This window comes from Haliotis asinina, chromosome 16 (assembly GCF_037392515.1).
Source record: "Haliotis asinina isolate JCU_RB_2024 chromosome 16, JCU_Hal_asi_v2, whole genome shotgun sequence".
NCBI classification, from domain to species: Eukaryota; Metazoa; Mollusca; class Gastropoda; order Lepetellida; family Haliotidae; genus Haliotis; species Haliotis asinina.
This window is the reverse complement of record NC_090295.1, coordinates 41662149-41683201: the sequence shown is the minus strand read 5'-3', so window position 1 is coordinate 41683201 and position 21053 is coordinate 41662149. Positions and strand designations below refer to the sequence as shown.

General features: G+C 39.0%; 2 protein-coding genes across 3 annotated transcripts in view; both read left to right on the top strand.

Annotated features, from left to right (window-relative positions):
• Window positions 1-336: 336 nt before the first annotated feature.
• LOC137268573 (uncharacterized) lies at window positions 337-19598 on the top strand. The gene is made up of 5 exons (XM_067803150.1): window positions 337-436; window positions 14347-14469; window positions 14640-14699; window positions 18109-18177; window positions 18997-19598. The coding sequence occupies exons 1-5, from the start codon at window positions 433-435 to the stop codon at window positions 19332-19334; spliced, it is 594 nt and encodes a 197-aa protein (XP_067659251.1). The 5' UTR covers window positions 337-432; the 3' UTR covers window positions 19335-19598.
• Window positions 19221-21053, top strand: part of LOC137268569 (uncharacterized) — a 32974-nt gene continuing 31141 nt past the window's right edge. The window contains exon 1 of one of the 2 annotated variants that reach the window (XM_067803138.1): window positions 19221-19301. The gene's annotated coding sequence lies outside the window, so the exon portion shown is untranslated. The remainder of the gene's footprint in view (window positions 19302-21053) is intronic. The other variant, XM_067803137.1, reaches the window with a different exon arrangement.

Genomic DNA, 21053 nt, shown 5'->3' with positions numbered 1-21053 from the left:
ATAGACAAGAAGATAGGTAATGCTCCCTTTAAGTGCATGAGGAATGTAGAGCTGATTCGAGAGATTAGGACAGGCAGAGAAAGTGCCATCCATGTAAACAACTGACGCTGACTGGAGGACCAGCGGCGTTTGTGTGCATGTATCCATGCCGACATTTACGCACGCACACGCAGAGTGCATTCACACAAGTACGCACATATCAGCAAAAGACAACAATTAGACACTTGATGCATACAATTCGAAAACATGCAAGTGTTACAATCATCTTGAAATAACACTTCCCCATCACATGCGCATGCGTACTAGTATATTATTGCGCTAGCACGTTTCCGTACGTGGATTTACACAGGAACAGGATGGGAGGCGGATGAAGTTGTAGTTGCAGTCGCTAGGCTGTACCTGTTATTTACTGGATAACATTCCTCGTCCAAAATGCGTAAGTTGTCTTAACTTAATTTTATTTTTTCACATGCCGAGCTGACATCCGTGATATGTTGTGTTGTCTTCTGTCTTGTTTCGAGATCACAGGGATTGATAACTGAGGTGACTATGTCATTTCGGTGATAGTGTTGGAAAGATTGAAATGTCCATGTCGCTATATCATCCTTATCGCAATCAATTATATTTTGACTTTAATTCGGAATGCTTACCGTGAAATATAGCTGTTTTACCTAGAACACTAAGTTATGAGAAACCTGAACTGAGGAAATAATAATCAGTTTGCCGGCTTCATGTTTCAGTTAATAGACTGTACATCTCCTCTTACTCAGAAAAACCGTTTCGGTGAAGTCACAAAAGCTATGCGTTATATTTTGGATTTAGTCTTTCATAATTCCACAAGGAATGGTGCATGTGATTTTATTGATCATTTTCTATTTACTCTATATTTTTGTAACAGCTGTACGTGCAGTGAGACGTGAATAGAATGTATGTCCGTTATATGCAATCGTGTTACAGGTCTGCCCTGTGTGTATTGCCAATACATAGCAATAAGCGAAACGACCTGGTTATGTTGACATACAGCGTGCTTATACCTTTCTAGCGCCATTGTACTGTACAGGTTGTTGAATGTAAAGAAGAGGGGTATAGAGGCGTTGAAAGATTACTTTCAGCTTTTGACAACGTCATACATTGTCTGAATGAATTGTTGCCTCGCGTCATCACGTTCTACTGCACCTTTTCACTAATGTACCAGTGCACAAATTCAGCATAGACCAATGAAAACAGTTTTACATGTTTACTTCAAAAGCTGATTTAATGACACTTGTTAGTCAGCTATTTCAGAATGTCTGAATATGCAGTAATCCCTATTAAATATGCAATAGGGAAACAATCTACTTAGATGTGACTATCATTTGGAAAACAGGTAATGACTTCATATAACAACTGTGACATTGTGACATTGTGACATTGTGACATGATGCAGTATCATTACCGGAACGACCATGTCAAAGCCATTTTCTTCTCTGCCTTAAGCTTGCATCATATGATAATGCAAATCATTTAGTATGTATGACCTGAAGACCTAGGTACCTACCTATTTCTGTCCGTCCGTCCGTCCGTCTGTCTGTCGTTTTTTCAGAAACAACTTACAACATAGGTATACTCAAAGTTTTAAAAGATAAGAGTATTTCCTTAAGTCTGCATAATACACATGTAGTTTAATTCGAATCTGAAAGGAATAAACGTTTGCAATAAACGTTTACGGCAGTATTGATCTTTAAATTACAACATATACAAATGTAAATCAATTCAATCACTTTATTCGTCATGGCAAATAAATATGCATACAAAAAGATAAGAACAAGAATAATTTAACAAACTCACAAGCGATCCCATTTAGTTGACAGCATTAATTCATTTTCAGTCAGTATAAAAAGTTGTATAGTTCATACAAACGGAATCGGAATGTACATACGTGTACATGTGGGGAATTTATCTCTTAAAAAAATCCGAAATTACAGTCTGTTTGGCGTTCGGGCATGGCATCACAGCAGAATTGCTCAAAAAGTTTCTTAATGTACCAGGCTGGTTGGAAAAAGTGTCAGTGTCACGTGCTTCCACAAATCTGATAAGGGTGTCGAGGGCGGTCCAGCTAGGGTAGGGGTGGGTGGTTCAATTTCATCAGATTCAGTGTCACTCTCGGGATCGCTGTCGTTGTTAGGTTTCTCCGGTGCCGGTTTTCTCGTGTCAAGAACTTCATCCACGATAGAATCTTCAGAGCCCGGGTCACAGGTACCAAGGTCCTCGTCCACACTAGCATAGCCCATCAGGGTGATGGGTCGGCCGACAAGATCGCTGAGGGGAATGTCATCTTCACCTTCACTTGTGCCATCAATAAAGCACCGCTTACACTAGCACTGCCATCCCTAACCATTTTGAACCATTTCAAAAGTGCTTCCTCAACGTCATCAAATTTAGCAGTACGCATTCTCTTACGAGAAGGTGAATGCTTGACTGAACAAATGCCTCTTTGATTTTATCAGCATTTTTAATCCATGTAGAAAGTGTATTTCTGGGTGTGCCAAATTCAGTTGTAATTTCTGCTTTGGATTTTCCACCCGACTCCACAGCTATGACAGCCTCGTATTTTGTCTCTATTGTCTTCACAGATAATTTTCGCTTTTTAGGTGTAACATGCGATCCAGTTATCAACCGGGGCTGATCGGGTCCTTCGCTGAATTGCTCTGCCATGTTACTAACCGTACTGGTAAAAGAAATTGATCCTACACCTTAAATACTAAACCAAAAACAAAACATCAATTTAGATAATCCAACTCCGTTGGTGCATGTGATTTTATTGATCATTTTCTATTTACTCTATATTTTTGTAACAGCTGTACGTGCAGTGAGACGTGAATAGAATGTATGTCCGTTATATGCAATCGTGTTACAGGTCTGTCCTCTGCGTATTGCCAATATATAGCAATAAGCGAAACGACCTGGTTATGTTGACATACAGCGTGCTTATACCTTTCTAGCGCCATTGTGCTGTACAGGTTGTTGAATGTAAAGAAGAGGGGTATAGAGGCGTTGAAAGATTACTTTCAGCTTTTGACAACGTCATACATTGTCTGAATGAATTGTTGCCTCGCGTCATCACGTTCTACTGCACCTTTTCACTAATGTACCAGTGCACAAACTCAGTATTGACCAATGAAAACAGTTTTACATGTTTACTTCAAAAGCTGATTTAATGACATTTGTTAGTCAGCTATTTCAGAATGTCTGGATATGCAGTAATCCCTATCAAATATGCAATAGGGAAACAATCTACTTAGATGTGACTATCATTTGGAAAACAGGTAATGACTTCATATAACAACTGTGACATTGTCACATGATGCAGTATCATTACCGGAACGACCATGTCAAAGCCATTTTCTTCTCTACATTAAGCTTGCATCATATAATATTGCAAATCATTTAGTATGTATGACCTGAAGACCTAGGTACCTACCTATTTCTGTCCGTCCGTCCGTCTGTCTGTCGTTTTTTCAGAAACAACTTACAACATAGGTATACTCAAAGTTTTAAAAGATAAGAGTATTTCCTTAAGTCTGCATAATACACATGTAGTTTAATTCGAATCTGAAAGGAATAAACGTTTGCAATAAACGTTTACGGCAGTATTGATCTTTAAATTACAACATATACAAATGTAAATCAATTCAATCACTTTATTCGTCATGGCAAATAAATATGCATACAAAAAGATAAGAACAAGAATAATAAACAAACTCACAAGCGATCCCATTTAGTTGACAGCTCTAATTCATTTTCAGTCAGTATAAAAAGTTGTATAGTTCATACAAACGGAATCGGAATGTACATACGTGTACATGTGGGGAATTTATCTCTTTAAAAAATCCGAAATTACAGTCTGTTTGGCGTTCGGGCATGGCATCACAGCAGAATTGCTCAAAAAGTTTCTTAATGTACCAGGCTGGTTGGAAAAAGTGTCAGTGTCACGTGCTTCCACAAATCTGATAAGGGTGTCGAGGGCGGTCCAGCTAGGGTAGGGGTGGGTGGTTCAATTTCATCAGATTCAGTGTCACTCTCGGGATCGCTGTCGTTGTTAGGTTTCTCCGGTGCGGGTTTTCTCGTGTCAAGAACTTCATCCACGATAGAATCTTCAGAGCCCGGGTCACAGGTACCAAGGTCCTCGTCCACACTAGCATAGCCCATCAGGGTGATGGGTCGGCCGACAAGATCGCTGAGGGGAATGTCATCTTCACCTTCACTTGTGCCATAAATAAAGCACAGCTTACATTAGCACTGCTATCCCTAACCATTTTGAACCATTTCAAAAGTGCTTCCTCAACGTCATCAAATTTAGCAGTACGCATTCTCTTACGAGAAGGTGAATGTTTGACTGAACAAATGCCTCTTTGATTTTATCAGCATTTTTAATCCATGTAGAAAGTGTATTTCTGGGTGTGCCAAATTCAGTTGCAATTTCTGCTTTGGATTTTCCATCCGACTCCACAGCTATGACAGCCTCATATTTTGTCTCTATTGTCTTCACAGATAATTTTCGCTTTTTAGGTGTAACATGCGATCCAGTTATCCCCCGGGGCTGATCGGGTCCTTCGCTGAATTGCTCTGCCATGTTACTAACCGTACTGGTAAAAAAAAATTGATCCTACACCTTAAATACTAAACCAAAAACAAAACATCAATTTAGATAATCCAACTCCGTTTTCCTCACTTCTCAATTTGTATTTTCAAGGAAATCACATGACTGCTAACATAGACTGTCACATGACAACAACATGCGCCATTGTTTGTTTAGAGATATCCTGTCGGTCCGTGATCAACGTGTCACTGGTAACAACTTAATTATAGTTAATTGTTTGAGTAAAGTTCAGTTGGTAAGTGTGCTGACAATATGTGTATAGATGCGTAGTCCGTAGATGAGTCCGTTAATCGTTACTTTTGGTCTTTAGGTAGCACGTTTATGAGGATGACTTCCGATTGCGCGACTGAAGTTTTCAGTTGCGACAACCAGCTTTGACAGTTCGAGACAAAAGGGTAAATTTGTACTTGTTAGAGCCTTTGGTGGACCCTAAAATGAGTTCGACACAACCGGGAATTCGACACATCTAGTTCGACACATCAGGGTAAAAATAATGATAAATATAAGGAAATCGGCAGGGACCGAGATGTCAGTTCGACACATCCGAGAATTCGACTCAACCGAGTTCGAGACAATGGGGTTCGACTGTAGTTTAATTCGAATCTGAAAGGAATACTATTTTTACCCCGCTTTTCCAAGAACATATGCATATTCCAAACAATCAGTATGTGAAGCAGACGTTTGACTATCCCGTTGTATCTCGTACACGAATAATTCTTTTATGTCGTAGTTAGCATGCACATTCTTGTTTTCACTAAGAGTCTTGTTTTCAGTAAGAGTCGACAGTTTCATAAACCCAACGGAAATAGGAATTTGGCACGCACAAAAGAAATAATCAATTAATAATTTAGCAATCACACGACAAAAAAACTTGACTCCACATAACCAAAAACAAAAAAATTCCGAAATACAGGAAACACAAAATACAGGAAAAAAGACGTTTATCGGCCCATTAGCAATTTGTCGGCCCATTTGCGATTTATCGGCCTAATAGCGACTTATCGGCCTAATGGTATACAGTAGTTTTTTACTTTTCTTGTAACAAATCAGTAGCACATAATTATATTGCATTTTAGGTGCATGTCGGAAATTAGATCAGTTCTATTTTCACAAAAGGACTGAGTGCGTTTGGTTGTACGTCGCGTTTAGCAACATTCCAGCAATATCAAGGCGGATGACACCAGAAATGGGATTCACACATTGTACCCATGTCGGGATTCAAATCCGAATCTTCAGCGTAACGATATAAGATTTAACCACCAGGCTACTACACCGCCCCCTAAAAAAAGAACCCATCAAGCTAATCGATAATGAGAGTTAAACATACCGTGTTGGAAAATCAGAGGTGTATATAACGAAATTATATGCATATGTGTATGTAAAGCGTAAAAATGAGTTTTAGCATATGGAGAATTTGATCATAGCCAAGCTCTTGCCGATGTGGATAAACGTAAAATAAACCAACGGAATCATCTGATAGGAACGGTATATCGGGCAGACAAAACAGAATGTCACTGGGATTTAATAGATGATTTCATCAATAACACTACAGGTCTTAATATGAACACAATTGTTGTAGGTGATTTAATACTGATCTTTTTACAGAAGCAAGTTATAAAATACATGTAATACGATTATTAACCCAGAATTGACGCAAGACAACACCAGTCCCTTTATATGAAGCTTTTAATTTATCATTAAACAGTAAAGTATTTCCTGATATCTGAAAGGTTTCCGAAGCGTCTGTTGTTCCAATCCACACAATGGACAGTATAAATGAATACTCTCCGTCAGTGGAACAAACAAGTTGTGTGGCAATGATATTCGAAAAATGCATCGTTTAGTTGCTATCTAATTAGTTTAGGTATAAGATGCAAACAAGCTTACGAATCCGGTTTTGTGCCAGGAAAATCAACAGTAAATCAACTAACGTACCGATAGGACTTTATACCTGGTGCTTTAGAAAGCAGTAAGGAAACTGGGGATGTACTTTGTGACGCAAATAATGGTTTTGACAAGGTTTGACCTAAAGATATCATACATATGCTAAGACGTTATGGCATCGGCAGTACGTTTGAGAGGCGCAGTGATTTTGACAATAGAGCTCAGCGATTTGTTGTAAATGGTTACACGTCTAATCAACGATCAGTTAGCCGGGGTTCTTTAAGGCTCTCAAAATACCTTTATTGGTTATAGTTTATATCAACGACATCGTTGAAAGAAATAACAACAATATCCGTACTTTTGCAGATGACACATGACTTCATGCCCCAATAGGCGTTTCGGATGAAATGCCTTGTGTCCTCTATAATGAACTACAGGTAGCAAATGTACTGGACATTGCTAGTTTCCATGTTAGTATGATGATGTACTTCCAGTTGCTGGAGATCCATAGCTCATTCACTTTTGCGTTTCATACGTTGTTACAGTTAAAAAATTGCCGTGACAAGCGATGTAAGAAACACCCTGTGAACCAGCAAAACAGAACAAAGACAAGTCTAAAACATTCAAATTTTGTATTATTTAAGCACCGAGAGCACGTTATACAAAGTCACAAGTCAATTTCACAATACGATTTCAAATACAATACAAGTTAGACAAAATCTAAGGCAATGGGTCACAAAATATATGGCAAACTCACCAAAGTCTTAGAGTGAGAGGGAAACAGCTATGCAGAATGTAACACAGCGAGCGGTCTGGCAGCGCTGACAAGGTGTTGATGGATGCCGAAAGATATATACTGTAGTGAATGTGCGCCCATGTCCCTTACAACACGGTAACTAGCTTTTATATATATATATTCAGTCAATTCCTGAGAGTTCGAGCACATACGACCATCGCCATTCAAGTGGAATGCTCTCGAATAGTGTCCCGGAAGTCACCAAATAGAAAGCCAAGGGCAGATAACTTTCGGAAGGCCTGCTGCCAGAATGCTAAAAGTACTGACCATCTGTTATGGTGCTGACCCAATAATAATTATTTCTTAATTAATAACAAAATATACAGAAAATCCACACTCGTAACAAAGTTAATTATACTAATATAAGAAATAACATGTATTTTCATGCCAATGGATATGATATTTGGCATATAGAAATTGATGTGTATGTATAAGACACAATATCATGAATCAACTTCTTTTTTATTGTCTATTTAAATTTGCATAATATATAGCGACAAAAGGTTGACAATTTAAACAAATCAGACACATTTTTAATTCGAAAAAAAACCCCTTATGATTTCAGAGCTTATCCATGCCCCTTCGTCGGGTGATGTCATTCACAAAGGGTCCCTGCGTGAATTAAGGTTTTTTAAAGAACTGGTGAATGAGCGAATGCTTTCACTCCCAAAAGACAGATCCCCCGCAAGACAAACTCAGTGGGAACACTTATCAGCTGCACTATGCTGTTCATCCCTATTTGATCAATGAGCTGACTCAGAGTCACCCCAGGATAGAGTAACACACTCTTGTACCCTTCTCAAATCACATTACTAATTCTTTTACTGACCCATGGCTGAACTCAACTGAACCTTATTTCTCTCAAGGCTACATTCATAGTAAAATGTGGGTTTACAGAGGTAAATACATAAATTAAGTAATGGTGACATAAAGTCTATTTGAATTTGCATAACATAGAGCGACAAAAGGTTGACAATTTAATCAAGTCAGACACATTTTACTTTGAAAAAAACCTTATCGTTTGAAATACCAATGGTCTCTTCATGTTCAGTGTTAGAAGTAGTTTCTTTCTAAGACCATTGAAAAAACTACAATTAAACAAGTAGTGATATTCATCTCTAAAATATTTAAAACATATACTGTACATTTTCTATCAAAGATATCGATTTTGTACCATCTACAGGTCTCAATCGGTATTCGATGACATGATAATCGAAACAATGTTAAAGCGCTTTTATGTTTATCAGGTAAATGTTAGATGTTAGGTAGATAAGAATTCACTATCAATGTCAAGTTTAATAGATTTATAAAATCTAACATTAGATGATACTTCTAAATCATAGCAAAACTTAAATTTGCAAAACCCCATTTTCAGGTCCTCATATTAAGAATAAATGGAATCACATTACCATCAGATAACTGCATTTGGCAGAAGATAGATGAATCAAAATATCCAGCTTTTGATAACATATATTTCATAGCTTTAAGATCCTTCTCACATAGTGATTTTCTTGCTGATGGGAACATACATCTCTTGCTAAATACGATATCCAGGTATTCAGTGTCAAAAACAAGTCCACCACATGAGATAGAGGTAAAATATTGTTCCATGTCGTTCAGATATAAAACAAAAGAGCGAGGAGATGATTTCCTCCTTGTCTAACACCTGTAAGATACTTGGATTACTCTGATGTGTGTCCTTTACATGTTGTCGCTTCTGGTGTAACGTATACATCTGGTTGCCTTTTTAGTTGTGTGATTCTTAATGCATTGCTTCGATGTACATGCCAAATTCCAAATTCTGTCGTGCTTAAACTACCGACTCTCCTTGAAGTGACAAACTGGCTTAAACTACCGACTCTCCTTGAAGTGACAAACTGGCCACTGTTTTCATGAGTTTATACCTGAATGTGTGCACCAGTCTGTACGTGAAGCAATGTAAGAAGACTACATGACACGAGGTACAAATTCTCAATGCCTCAATGCTCGGATTTGTCAATATGTAAAGCAATATTTCAATACACCGTGTGAGTGACTTAATACCGCTGTAAATCGACTCGTTAACACGACAACATTTACCGTTTATTTATAGTTCCTGCAAATACAGTACCTTTAAACAATAAAGAATGTTCAGCAAAGTCTTGTTTCCAACAGCTGACTGAAGTAAAGGGTTCTTTTTACACTGGTGCGTCTAAACTTGTGAGGGGTAGTATATAAAAATAGGCAACGGTTCCGAAAGGAACAAAAGACTAATTTGGTTGAACGAAGCACTTTATGACATGCATAACAAATGGCAGGTCCTCAGCATAAACAAGCCTTAACATTTGTTAAACGTAAACTTTTCACGGGGAAGAAGAAGAAGAAAAATAGTGTATTCAAGTGTCTGGCGATACCGAAGTGATATGCATACAAGGAACAATCAACGTTAAGGACTATGACATACCAATAGGCACGTACTTTACAAGCAGATCTGCTGTTGCAACAGTCGATCGTTACAGAAAATGTATGCAGGGGAATATTATCCTAGTGTGAAAATATCAGCAACTTGTTGGGAATAATAAATACATGCCATCTTGTAATTTCTACATAACTATGTGTCAAATGTAGCTCATGTACCGCCGTTGGTGGTTCACTGTGAGTAATAAGGCGAAGATAACGCAGAAATGAGGTATGGAAACCAAAGTGGGCCTCCTCATACAGCGAGCACGAACTACAATGTGAAAAATATGCTATCAAAGTAAAGCGGAAATTGGACATTGACATTCAGAGTCAATCATTTAACGATCAAACTAATTCTAAATGCATGTGAAACATCTTTGAGGGCCAGATGGTCCCAACAATACATTACAACATCTTCAGCAGATATATACATATACAAAATATTACAAGACACCAGCTGCGCTTGTCTTCGTTTGTCGATATTTACACCCGCACACGCTTGCGCGCATTCACACATGTACACAAATATCAGCGCCTTTACAAACTTACATTTCTAATGCATACAATTCATCCCGATGTTATCCTGAAGTAACAATTCCCCAGTCAACTTCACCTCGAGCAGCTGCACTACTCACAAAGATAAAACCCCACACGTGTTTTTCTCTAAGTTTCCATGTAGGAATGTAAACAGTTAGCGCTGGGTGGCAAGTTGCATTTGCGGTAGCCACGTGTTATCTGCTACGTGCTGAATCATATCTGTTATCTGAAATGGGTACGTTGTGTTAGATTTTAACTCTTTCGCGTGTCAATGCAAGTTTCTGTGTTGTGTTGTGTTATGTTGTGCTTTGCGTTGATATCAAGGAAGGCATGGTCACATGTCCGTGTCGATATGTTATTTTGTTATTATCAGTTAATTCAGAATGCTTACCGTGAAATGCAGCTGTTTTATCAAGAACAGTTTATAAGTTATGGGAAATTTGAACCCAAGACAAGATTGTCAGCTAATTGTCTTTATATCACCCGAACTTCAGACAAGCCACAGACATATTTCCGTATCGGTGAAATTATCAAAACCACACGTTATACGTGATTATACTACATCTATCTCCTGTGTGCTGCCAGCACATAACAATCATCACGAGGAAGCGTGCAGGTTGTGAAATGTTAAGCGGGAAGGATGGATGTATTGAAATATTGCTTTACATATTGACAAATCCGAGCATTGAGAATTTGTACCTCGTGTCATGTAGTCTTCTTACATTGCTTCACGTACAGACTGGTGCACACATTCAGGTATAAACTCATGAAAACAGTGGCCAGTTTGTCACTTCAAGGAGAGTCGGTAGTTTAAGCACGACAGAATTTGGAATTTGGCATGTACATCGAAGCAATACATTAAGAATCACACAACTAAAAAGGCAACCAGATGTATACGTTACAACAGAAGCGACAACACCCTTTCCACATTCCAAAATATTTCAGTCGTTTTCTAAATGATATAATAAATATTTGAAATGTCATTTGAAAAGAAAATTCTGAATGAAAAGTTATTTATTATACATGATCATAGTGGTGTACATACAAAACTATGACGAAAAGATTAATATTGTTCAGATCAGTGGTTTTGTATATTTCAACATTCGGCAATTTTTGAAAGCACTGAAACTGCAATTATTGCCGCATTACACTAAAATCAATGCATATAAGGTAGTAACTGCGATCACTTTGTTATGTTGGCCTCTTTGATTTTGTCTGAGCAATACATCTCTTGTCACCAACAGAGAGAGAATAAATCATAGTTACACAATTAATAACACTGAAAGCTGGGAGGTGGACTTGTGACTGAAGTTACTATTGACATTTGAGCCATTTCTCATTATATTTACTAGATACATATACTGGAGAGGGTGACACTGTTTCAAAAGGAGATGCCCCAGGCCACTCAATGAGGTGTTAGTGAGGCGGTAGCTGATTCAGGCGTGCTGGGTCTAGTGTGGATTCACACCCGTTTTGACCGAGTTCAGACTGTTGAGCTGTTATGCGCAGGTATGCCTCGCCTGTTTGCTTAATAGGTCCCGCTCAGTACATGTAACCGCAGGCTGAGGACGTTGTTATCAAAAGATCTGCTCTCAGTAAGGTGACTCGCCCTCGAGATAAATTTTATCCTAAGTATGACTATCAGCCTGTCGGCTTTCAAAGTATATATGCATATCACTAACAGTAATTTCCCCTTACTCAGGCCGTCCATACACATATGATACTCACAGTAGACATTGTCAGCTGTATCGACTCTCGCGATATCACATAAGGAGAGAATATATCGTTTGACAACAACTGATGACGTGCTACAGGCAGCACGTCATGTCGAGTAAGAACGTTTGTCTGTGTCAACTTGACCACTTTTGTATATTCTTTGTTGGATCGGTGGAGTGGCCTAGTGGTTAAATGGTTTGGTCGATACGCCGAAAAACCGGGTTCCAATTCCCATGTGAGTACGAAATGTGAAACCCAATTCCGTTATATTTCTGGAATACTGCTCAAAGGGCGCAAAACCCACACACTTATTTTGTGTGAATGTCATCTGTCTACGTCATACGTTGTTTGTAGACAAGTTTAGCTATTAGGATGATTACTGAGGGAGTGAGTGAGCTTTGTTTTACGCCGCACTTCAGCTATAGGGGTCAGCTGTAAATATTCGAGTCTGGATTGCTTGTCGTAAGAGGCGACTGTCGGGATCGATTGGTCAGACTGGCTGACTTGGTTGACACATGTCATCGGTTCCCAATTACGCAGATCGATGATCATGTCGTTGATCACTGGATTGTCTGGTCGAGACTCGATTATTTACAGACCGCCGCCATATAGCTGGAATATTGCTGAGTGCGGCGTAAAACTAAACACACTCACTCGAGTCTGGACCAGACAGTATAGTCATTGTCATCAAGAGCATGACCATCGATCTACGTAACTCGAATACGATGACATGTGACCATCTGATCCGTTTAGTCGACCTTTCCGAAAAGTATGGGTTACTGTCAACTTACTGAAGATCAGTTCTAACCACCATCGTCACGGATCATGTTAAAATAAGTAATTACCATCGTCACGGATCATGCTAAAATAAGTAATTACCATCGTCACGGATCTTGTTAAGATGAGTAATTACCATCGTTACGGATCGTGTTAAGATGAGTAATTACCATCGTTACGGATCGTGTTAAGATGAGTAATTACCATCGTCACGGATCATGTTAAAATAAGTAATTACCATCGTCACGGATCATGTTAAAATAAGTAATTACCATCGTCACGGATCATGTTAAAATAAGTAATTACCATCGTCACGGATCTTGTTAAGATGAGTAATTACCATCGTTACGGATCGTGTTAAGATGAGTAATTACCATCGTCACGGATCTTGTTAAGATGAGTAATTACCATCGTCACGGATCGTGTTAAGGTGAGTAATTACCATCGTCACGGATGGTGTTAAGGTGAGTAATTACCATCGTCATGGATCGTGTTAAGGTGAGTAATTACCATCGTCACGGATCGTGTTAAGGTGAGTAATTACCATCGTCACGGATCGTGTTAAGATGAGTAATTACCATCGTCACGGATCGTGTTATGATGAGTAATTACCATCGTCACGGATCTTGTTAAGATGAGTAATTACCATCGTTAGGCACTTAGTAACTAAACGAATGCTCAAATTAAACAAAAGTGTTAACGTTAGCAAATCCATGAAAGCTGTTGACATCAATGTTAGTATGCCAGATCATTTGTTATCAAGTCTTACGCCATATCATGCACAGTAAACATACCAAGTTTGCTTTTGTCCCCGAGTCGGCGTGAGAATACTCCAACACGATAAAGGAGTTATCGGAGAGCTGATCACGTGGTTAACACCCCGTATCCTTTGGTATCGACTTCCTAAATTGTGGTAGCGTCTCATGGGTAATTTTGGTTGAAATTAGGCTTGCTAAGAGGAGCATTTAGTTAATGTCAGAACGGGTGGGGCACCTTGGTAGTAGGAAAGACGTATGCAGTCGGGTCTTTCTTGTTGGTTCAAGACCTCGTTCTTATCAATAAAAACCATTATTACACTCTACCTGAATGGGAAAAAAAGTTGTTTTTTTCATTACAACCAAGCATTGATACTCTTAGTAACACTGCAATGAATAATGAACAATACACCTATTTTTCCTTTTTGTTTGTTTGTTCCACGTCGCGCAATGCAACATCGCAGCTACATGTCGGTGGTCTGTAAATAATCGAGTATGGGCGAAACAATCCAGTGATCAATAGGATGAGCACCATTCTACGGAACTGATATGCGATGATATGTGTCAACCTTGTCAGGGAGCCTGAGTACCGGATCCCCCTTGCTACCACCATGGATTCTTGAAGACCAGTCCTAACCTGGCTAGTTATTCGTTGCCCCAGCAACTTCTCACATTGGATACGATGAAATTTAATCATTCTTTTGGCTAGAAACGCTTCGAAAAAACGGGCGCTTATCGAGTCTTGCCTCTGTGAGACTTTAAAGGTAATACTTATTTACTGCTTTCCTCTTCTTACTCTTCAGGCAACAAGAAAAGGGTGGTCATGGCTCTTGGCATATGCATGATATCAGTAGCGATTATTTTATACGCATACCTTTCAAGGCGAAATGTCGTGGTGCATACAAGCAGCCGGCCGGACATTGCTGGTAATATTATTCTTATTATTGTTGTTATCAATGTTATTCTTCCTTTGTCATTCCTGCATTAAGAAAATTTGAATAAACTGACCTGATTATAGATTACGGTTAAAAGATACAACATGCGTCTAGAAACTTCGTAATTAGAGCAGTAAGAATTTTCTTTGTTTTTCTTTTAGTTCAAAACGTCGACGGGGCCTATAGCAAACTATTGGAGCTTTACCAGAAGAAACTTCAAGGTACGTCTGTAATAGCCAAACGGGGTGTGCGTTTGCATATTTAGTTGAAAAGCAAGTATCCTAATGTTTGACTGTACGGCTGGAAGGAGCACAGCGTGTGGAAGCACCTTGAATATGAGACGAAACAGCATTGTAGCACCTTACTCATGAAGCACATTTAGCATGCTACGTAGCAGAATAGTGCGTGATGCCATTTTCAGTATGAGTGGAAACAGCTCAGCGTGTGATACACGTCTAGTGTACGATGACGCAGTATAGTTTTCTAAAACACCTAAATAGATGACAAGGCAGAAAAGTGTGTGAAAGCACCTTAAATATGAGCTGAAGTAATATGAAGGCACCTTAGATATGCGATGAAGGAGCATATAATGGCATATATTTATTTAATATACGAAAAGGCAGCATACTGTGTGATGGCACCTTACATGTGAGATAAAGTAGCATAGTGTGCATGGCATATTTCGTATGAGATGAAGCGGTGTAGAATGTGATGGTACATTGTTTGTAGTATAAGAGGAAGCAGTATGATGACACCTTAAATATGAGGTGAAACAGCATAGTTTGCTATGGCATGTGAAGTATGGGATCATGCAAAAGAGTGTGTGATGGCACATTTAGTGAGTGAGTGAGTGAGTTATATATTCCAGCTATATGGCGGCGGTCTGTACATAATCGAGTCTGGACCAGACAATCCGGTGATCAACAATATGGGAGCCGATGACATGTGTCAAGCAAGTCAGCAACACCCGATCTCGTTAGTCGCCTCTTACGACAAGCATAGGCAAGCATAGGTTGCTGAAAGCCTATTCTGCCCCACATCTTCATAGGTAGTAGTTTTGTCTGAACAAGCTCGTGTTTGCATTCAGAAATTCCGACCATTTTGAACCGGTAGCGTGGTGTTGTGGGGAGGGACCTGGGAATGTTTCGGCATAGTCGCCTTTTATGGCAAGCATGGTTTTGCTGAAGGCCTATTCAACCCCGGGACCTTCACGGGTAGATGGCACATTTGATGTGAGAGGAAGCAGTATGGTGGCACCCTCGATGTCAATTGAAACAACAATGTATTTGACGGCATATTTAGCATGTGCTAAAACACGATAGTGTTTGACGACACCTCAAATATGAGATGAAGCATCATGTTGTTTGACAGTATATTCAGTTTGAGATGAAGCAACATGCTGTGTGGTGGCACATTTGGTATGCAAAAAGCAGTGTGGTGGGTTACTGCATATATTGTGTGGAGCAGAAATAGTTCTTATGCGCACCTTAAAGATCACTTATACTCGAGGGGGTACAATTGCATAAATTATTTATTGACATCGCTGTAAATGAAAGACCGTCATTAAAACTATTCATTTCGACATGCAATTACCTTAAATCGACCTTTTAGTTAACAGTGCACAATTCAACGAAATTTCAACCAGTCAGAGGGACGCGCCTCCGTGACGTAATATAAGGTATAGCTTGATGTGTGTTGCTGTAGTATTCATCTACATTTCCGAGGGTCGAGTATTTTATTTATAGGTTTGTCTAAACATGCAATCGTGACAATTGTTTTAAAAAGTGAAAGCTCAAAGTTTTCACAATCTACTGCTACTTACTCTTGTCACCAGCTTTGTTTAGTTTCCGAGATACAACTTGTTTTCATAGACGACTCTGTCAAGATTGCTTGTTGTCACAATACTAATAAATCGTTCTTGTAGTTCTGTTACAAACAGTGTTTCACACAAAATCGTTTCGGTCATGATTCAAAGGCATATTTAAGTACGAGTAGGAAGCAGTTTTGAACCATAATCTGTCTAACTGATTCTCAAACTGACGTAAGGCCGTAACGCCACAATTATGAAAACAATGGCGGCTTCTTGTCGTGAACATCCGCCTGTCTGAGTATAAATGCAAGGATAGTTTTGACCGAGTTGCAAAATCTAAAGTACTTTCTACTATTAGTAAAATATGTATTTGACTGATGGGCAATAGGATTTTGGATGACATTGATTACAACATAACAATTTCACCCTTGGAACCGAGGTGGACAATATTGTCACTTCGACCAAATATCGCTTCCAAGATAAGAAATCGTTATGTTAGTTGTGTCATGCAAAATCATTTTGGTCATCAATGTTTTAGTACAACTAGTAAGTAGTTTTGATTTTTTAACTCAATGGAAACACTTCGAAATATACCGAGACTAATGAGTTAAGCGCCAGTCTGTTTCAAAAACTATATATGAAGCTGTGGAAATGTTAGGCTGAACTAATTGGGAAGCGCAATCCATATTTGAAGAAGGTTCATCTGGTAACTGTTTTAGGAATGTCATAAAACATTGTATTTACAGTTAAAAGGATATATTGTTACAGATAGGATGACACTGCTTTTTAACTCAAAGTAACTGTTTCTGTTGTGCTTATACAAGACTATTAAATTTAGGTTTCACTTGTTACAAGTGACAATCATGTGACCACATAACAGTCATTTCTGACTTCCACTTTTCAAAAGACGGTAACCTTTTGAGGAAAACAAAATGCGTGTTTTCTAAAAGGGCATGCATCCTGTTGAAAGTAAAATATAATTTTCATTATGGTTTTGCTTTTAAACTGAAAGTACTAAATCAAATTATGATAGCTCGTGTTTTTAATACGCACAGGTTTCCACAACGCTCGCTTCGCACTCACAAACAACATATTTAGCACAAATTGAGGTGTCCGGTGGAACTGAGTATTTTCAATACTTGACAATACCATGTAGTGCTGCCGTAATGCATTATCACCAAAGACCTGGACTTGGTATTGCCATCCATCAAAGTGTTCTCTTGGTGAAATGAAAATAAGTTATTTTACAATTTCCTTGTTGTGATTGAATCATTTAAAACTTGACAACTAATTTTCCAGTTCAATACCTTGTGAAAAGTCAGAAATATCTCATAACAGAAATGATGTCAAACATTCATGTACTCAGAATACTGTATCCTTTGTGCAATAGTGTTTATAGTCTTGTATGATATGGGTGTCTGGAGCCCGCCATTATAAAATTGCGACTGACATTATTTGCTTTATTAATTTAAGCTGTTGCTGATGGTCTTACGTATTGGCAATTTTGTTTGGCATGTTTCTATGAAGTTTACCCATGGTTGTATATATTGGGCGGTGTCATAAGTGGTATTCCAGCAAGTCGACACCAAAGGGATACAGGAGTGTTTTACTTCAGTTGATCCAGAGGATTAGACAGATTGGTCTATGAGCCATCGCCTTCTGGGCATGAGCTAAAGGCAAGTAATTAGACACCTATATGAACAGAACAGTAGCACAAAAAGAAGAGTTGACGTAAGGGTTGAAATGGTGTCTTTGGCAAAGAAACGTTTTCGAAGACATAACACTGTTTTTTTCGGTAAAGATGTGTTCTATATTTACAGATTTGCAGAAGTCCAATCTGTGGTCGACCATCCCAGACACTCCTACATGCACAAAAGAGATGCACCCATGTAAGGCTACATACGGAGTCTTTAAACACACCAGTGCAAATATTTTCAAAGAGGAAGAATAACATTCCCCAGTCCGTCATTCAGAATCTAATTGGCGTCACATCTAGGCGTCTTGAATCTGTATTCAGTGCTCTTGCTCATGCTGGCCACAACAGATACTGACATGATGAAGTTGGTGTATCCCAGTATCGCTTGTGTTGTGTGAGTCAATTCACAGTTAGCTGTGTCTCGGAAATCTGTAATGTTACCCAGTTACGACGTTAACCCTACTGCTATGATTTTAACATTCACTTTCTTTAATAGCACATAGGACAAACTATTGAACAAAGCTATTAACCTGTTAGAATATTGTTTACAATAGAATGGTGATATTCGGAACATGCAATATTCATAACTTCGTTCGCCTAAACCAGAAACAAGAGACAAAACGCTCTCCAAAGCCAAAGTACGTCCCCTCAACGATTCCAGATCGGAAATATACTCAACAAGTAGACATATTAATGCCAGGTATGAGAGTCTAGCCAGGTGTTAACGGTAAACCCCACATGCAAGAATGTGTATGTATGTAAACCTAAACACCCATGCAGCGTGTCATTCGTAACTTTCGTGGAAGTTCAAGTGATATCAGTGAATCATGTATGTCAGTGTTTGTGATATCCCCGATATCCCATGACCGATATACTTGTGGATCAGGGTGGCATTTTGTGCATTTATTCACTCTTTCCACTTACCTAGCATGCACGTTTGTCAATAACGTAACCAAGATTGGGCGCAACAGTATTCAAATTCCACGTGATATTTTTTTAATTTGCTATTCAGCTAAATTATGTACCGACCCAGACTGTCATCAGGATATTCCAGACCAGCCTGCAGTCAGACTCGAGAACCTTCTCAACTCGATGCACTCAGATGATTTGGAAAAAGTAAAACGAATCAGTCAGTTGAAGGAACTGCAAGTACAACCCACAGGAAAACAGATTCTGTTCCTCACTGGATCATCATCTAACCATTTTATGGAATCCCAAGCAATGCTAAAGAACTTCCACGAAACCATCCCAGCAGTATTTAGTAATTATTCACTTAGATACTTTGATCTGGGATTAAGACAAGCAGAACGCGCACAGGTAAGTCAACTTGAACATTATAAGGATCGATGACCACCTAGAATAATGCTTCTCTTCGACACGATATATTAAATACATACCAGGAACCGAGGTGGACCCCTGTATTCCTGCTATAATGACACCATTGTACCAGCAGCCTTGCAGGCATGTTGTTATCAATGGGGCATGGGTATAAAATGAATGCGAAAGTAGATGACAGGCGCGCACTATTTCAAATACAAATACAGCCCTGTGGATTATGATCATTGACTATGTTTTGCTTTTTTTGTTTATTTAAGGGTTTCATTTAATATGTTTTTAGCGTACTAGACCCTTTCACTATACTTTCATATTTCTGACCTGTCTTGCATTAGGTTGCAGGCACGCATGCACGCACGCACTTACGTACGCACACACACACGTCATAATCACAAGTGGGCTTGTTAAGAAGAAAAGGTTCTTTTGAGACTTCATTTCGTGCTCTGTGTTTAGGGTATAAAATGCTCAGTTCAAAAGTAATTATGTAATATGTCAGTGATGTATGAGTTCGCATGTAAAGACACAGTCCTACATTACGTGATACTTTGTTATGCAACATTCTTCATATTTTCGTGTTTGTTTGTTTACACTTCCTCGCCACTCGTGTCTGGGGGAAGTGACCCGCTGTATGAATAAGTAGTTCCTAAGACTGTATTTGCACAAAACAGATTGAAGATCTTCACAAATAGCTGATTTTCGGGGCTTGTTAGCCATGGGAGCACAGAATATGAGCGTTATGAGATTGTCACAACAATTGTGTCGCATAAAGATCCAAATAGTTGATTTTCGGGGCTTGTTAGCCATGGGAGCACAGAATATGCGTTTTATGAGATTGTCACAACAACTGTGTTGCATGAAGAGCCAAATAACCGGAGTTTACTTTTGTCGATGTAGCAACCAATCATGCTCCAGAATCCTAAATTTGCAACAGTGGATTCAGACGGAGATCTCGTATCTAGTCTCTGCACAGTGCGGGCAAAGTACGGTAACCGCTGTGTGTTTTCTGCCAATCGAAATTGTTGCCCTGTAATGCCAAGCATTAGTTCAGAACTATTGAAACTGGTTTTCAGAATAACTGTTTAAGGTTTACAAGTAAAGATGTTGTCATGATTCTATTAAAATACTATGACTTTCATCGCATCATACTTTGAGTCCACACTAAACCTTACGTATTTCTATGACTGAATGTCTAACCAACATCTGACATCTTTCGACGCGTGAAGTTCCCGGGGTAGAACAGAATTTTAGCAATAATGCTTGCCAAACATGGCGACTATCCTTGTCGTAAGAAGCGACTAACGGGATCGGGTGGTCAGGCTCGCTGACTTTGCTGACACATGTCATCGGTTCCCATTTGCACAGATAGATGCTCGTGCTGTTGATCACTGGATTGTCTGGTCCAGACTCGATTATTTACAGACCGCCTCCATATAGCTGGAATATTGCTGAGTGCGGCGTAAAACTAAACTCACTCACTCACTCACTGTGACATCTTTCACAATCTGCCCGTGTTCCAGGTTGAGAAGCACTGCAAATGTGATCTCAAAATCTTCCCATTGCAAAAGTTGGACAAGTGGATGAGACAGATGACTTGTTACATTTGGAAACCCATAATAATACAGGTGAATTATTACTTGTGTTCCTGGAACGTACATGGTATCACTATGAAAAGTTTTTCACTATTGTTTCATCTCTTCAAGTTAGACTGTTACGGTCTCTTATTGAATAATGAAT

What these genes read in the sequence shown, in the direction of transcription:
- LOC137268573 (XM_067803150.1), top strand. An exon ending in CAGCCGGCCGGACATTGCTG is followed by an intron (nt 14,470 to 14,639) that starts GTAATATTATTC and finishes TTTTTCTTTTAG; the next exon opens with TTCAAAACGTCGACGGGGCC. An exon ending in CACAAAAGAGATGCACCCAT is followed by an intron (nt 18,178 to 18,996) that starts GTAAGGCTACAT and finishes TTTGCTATTCAG; the next exon opens with CTAAATTATGTACCGACCCA.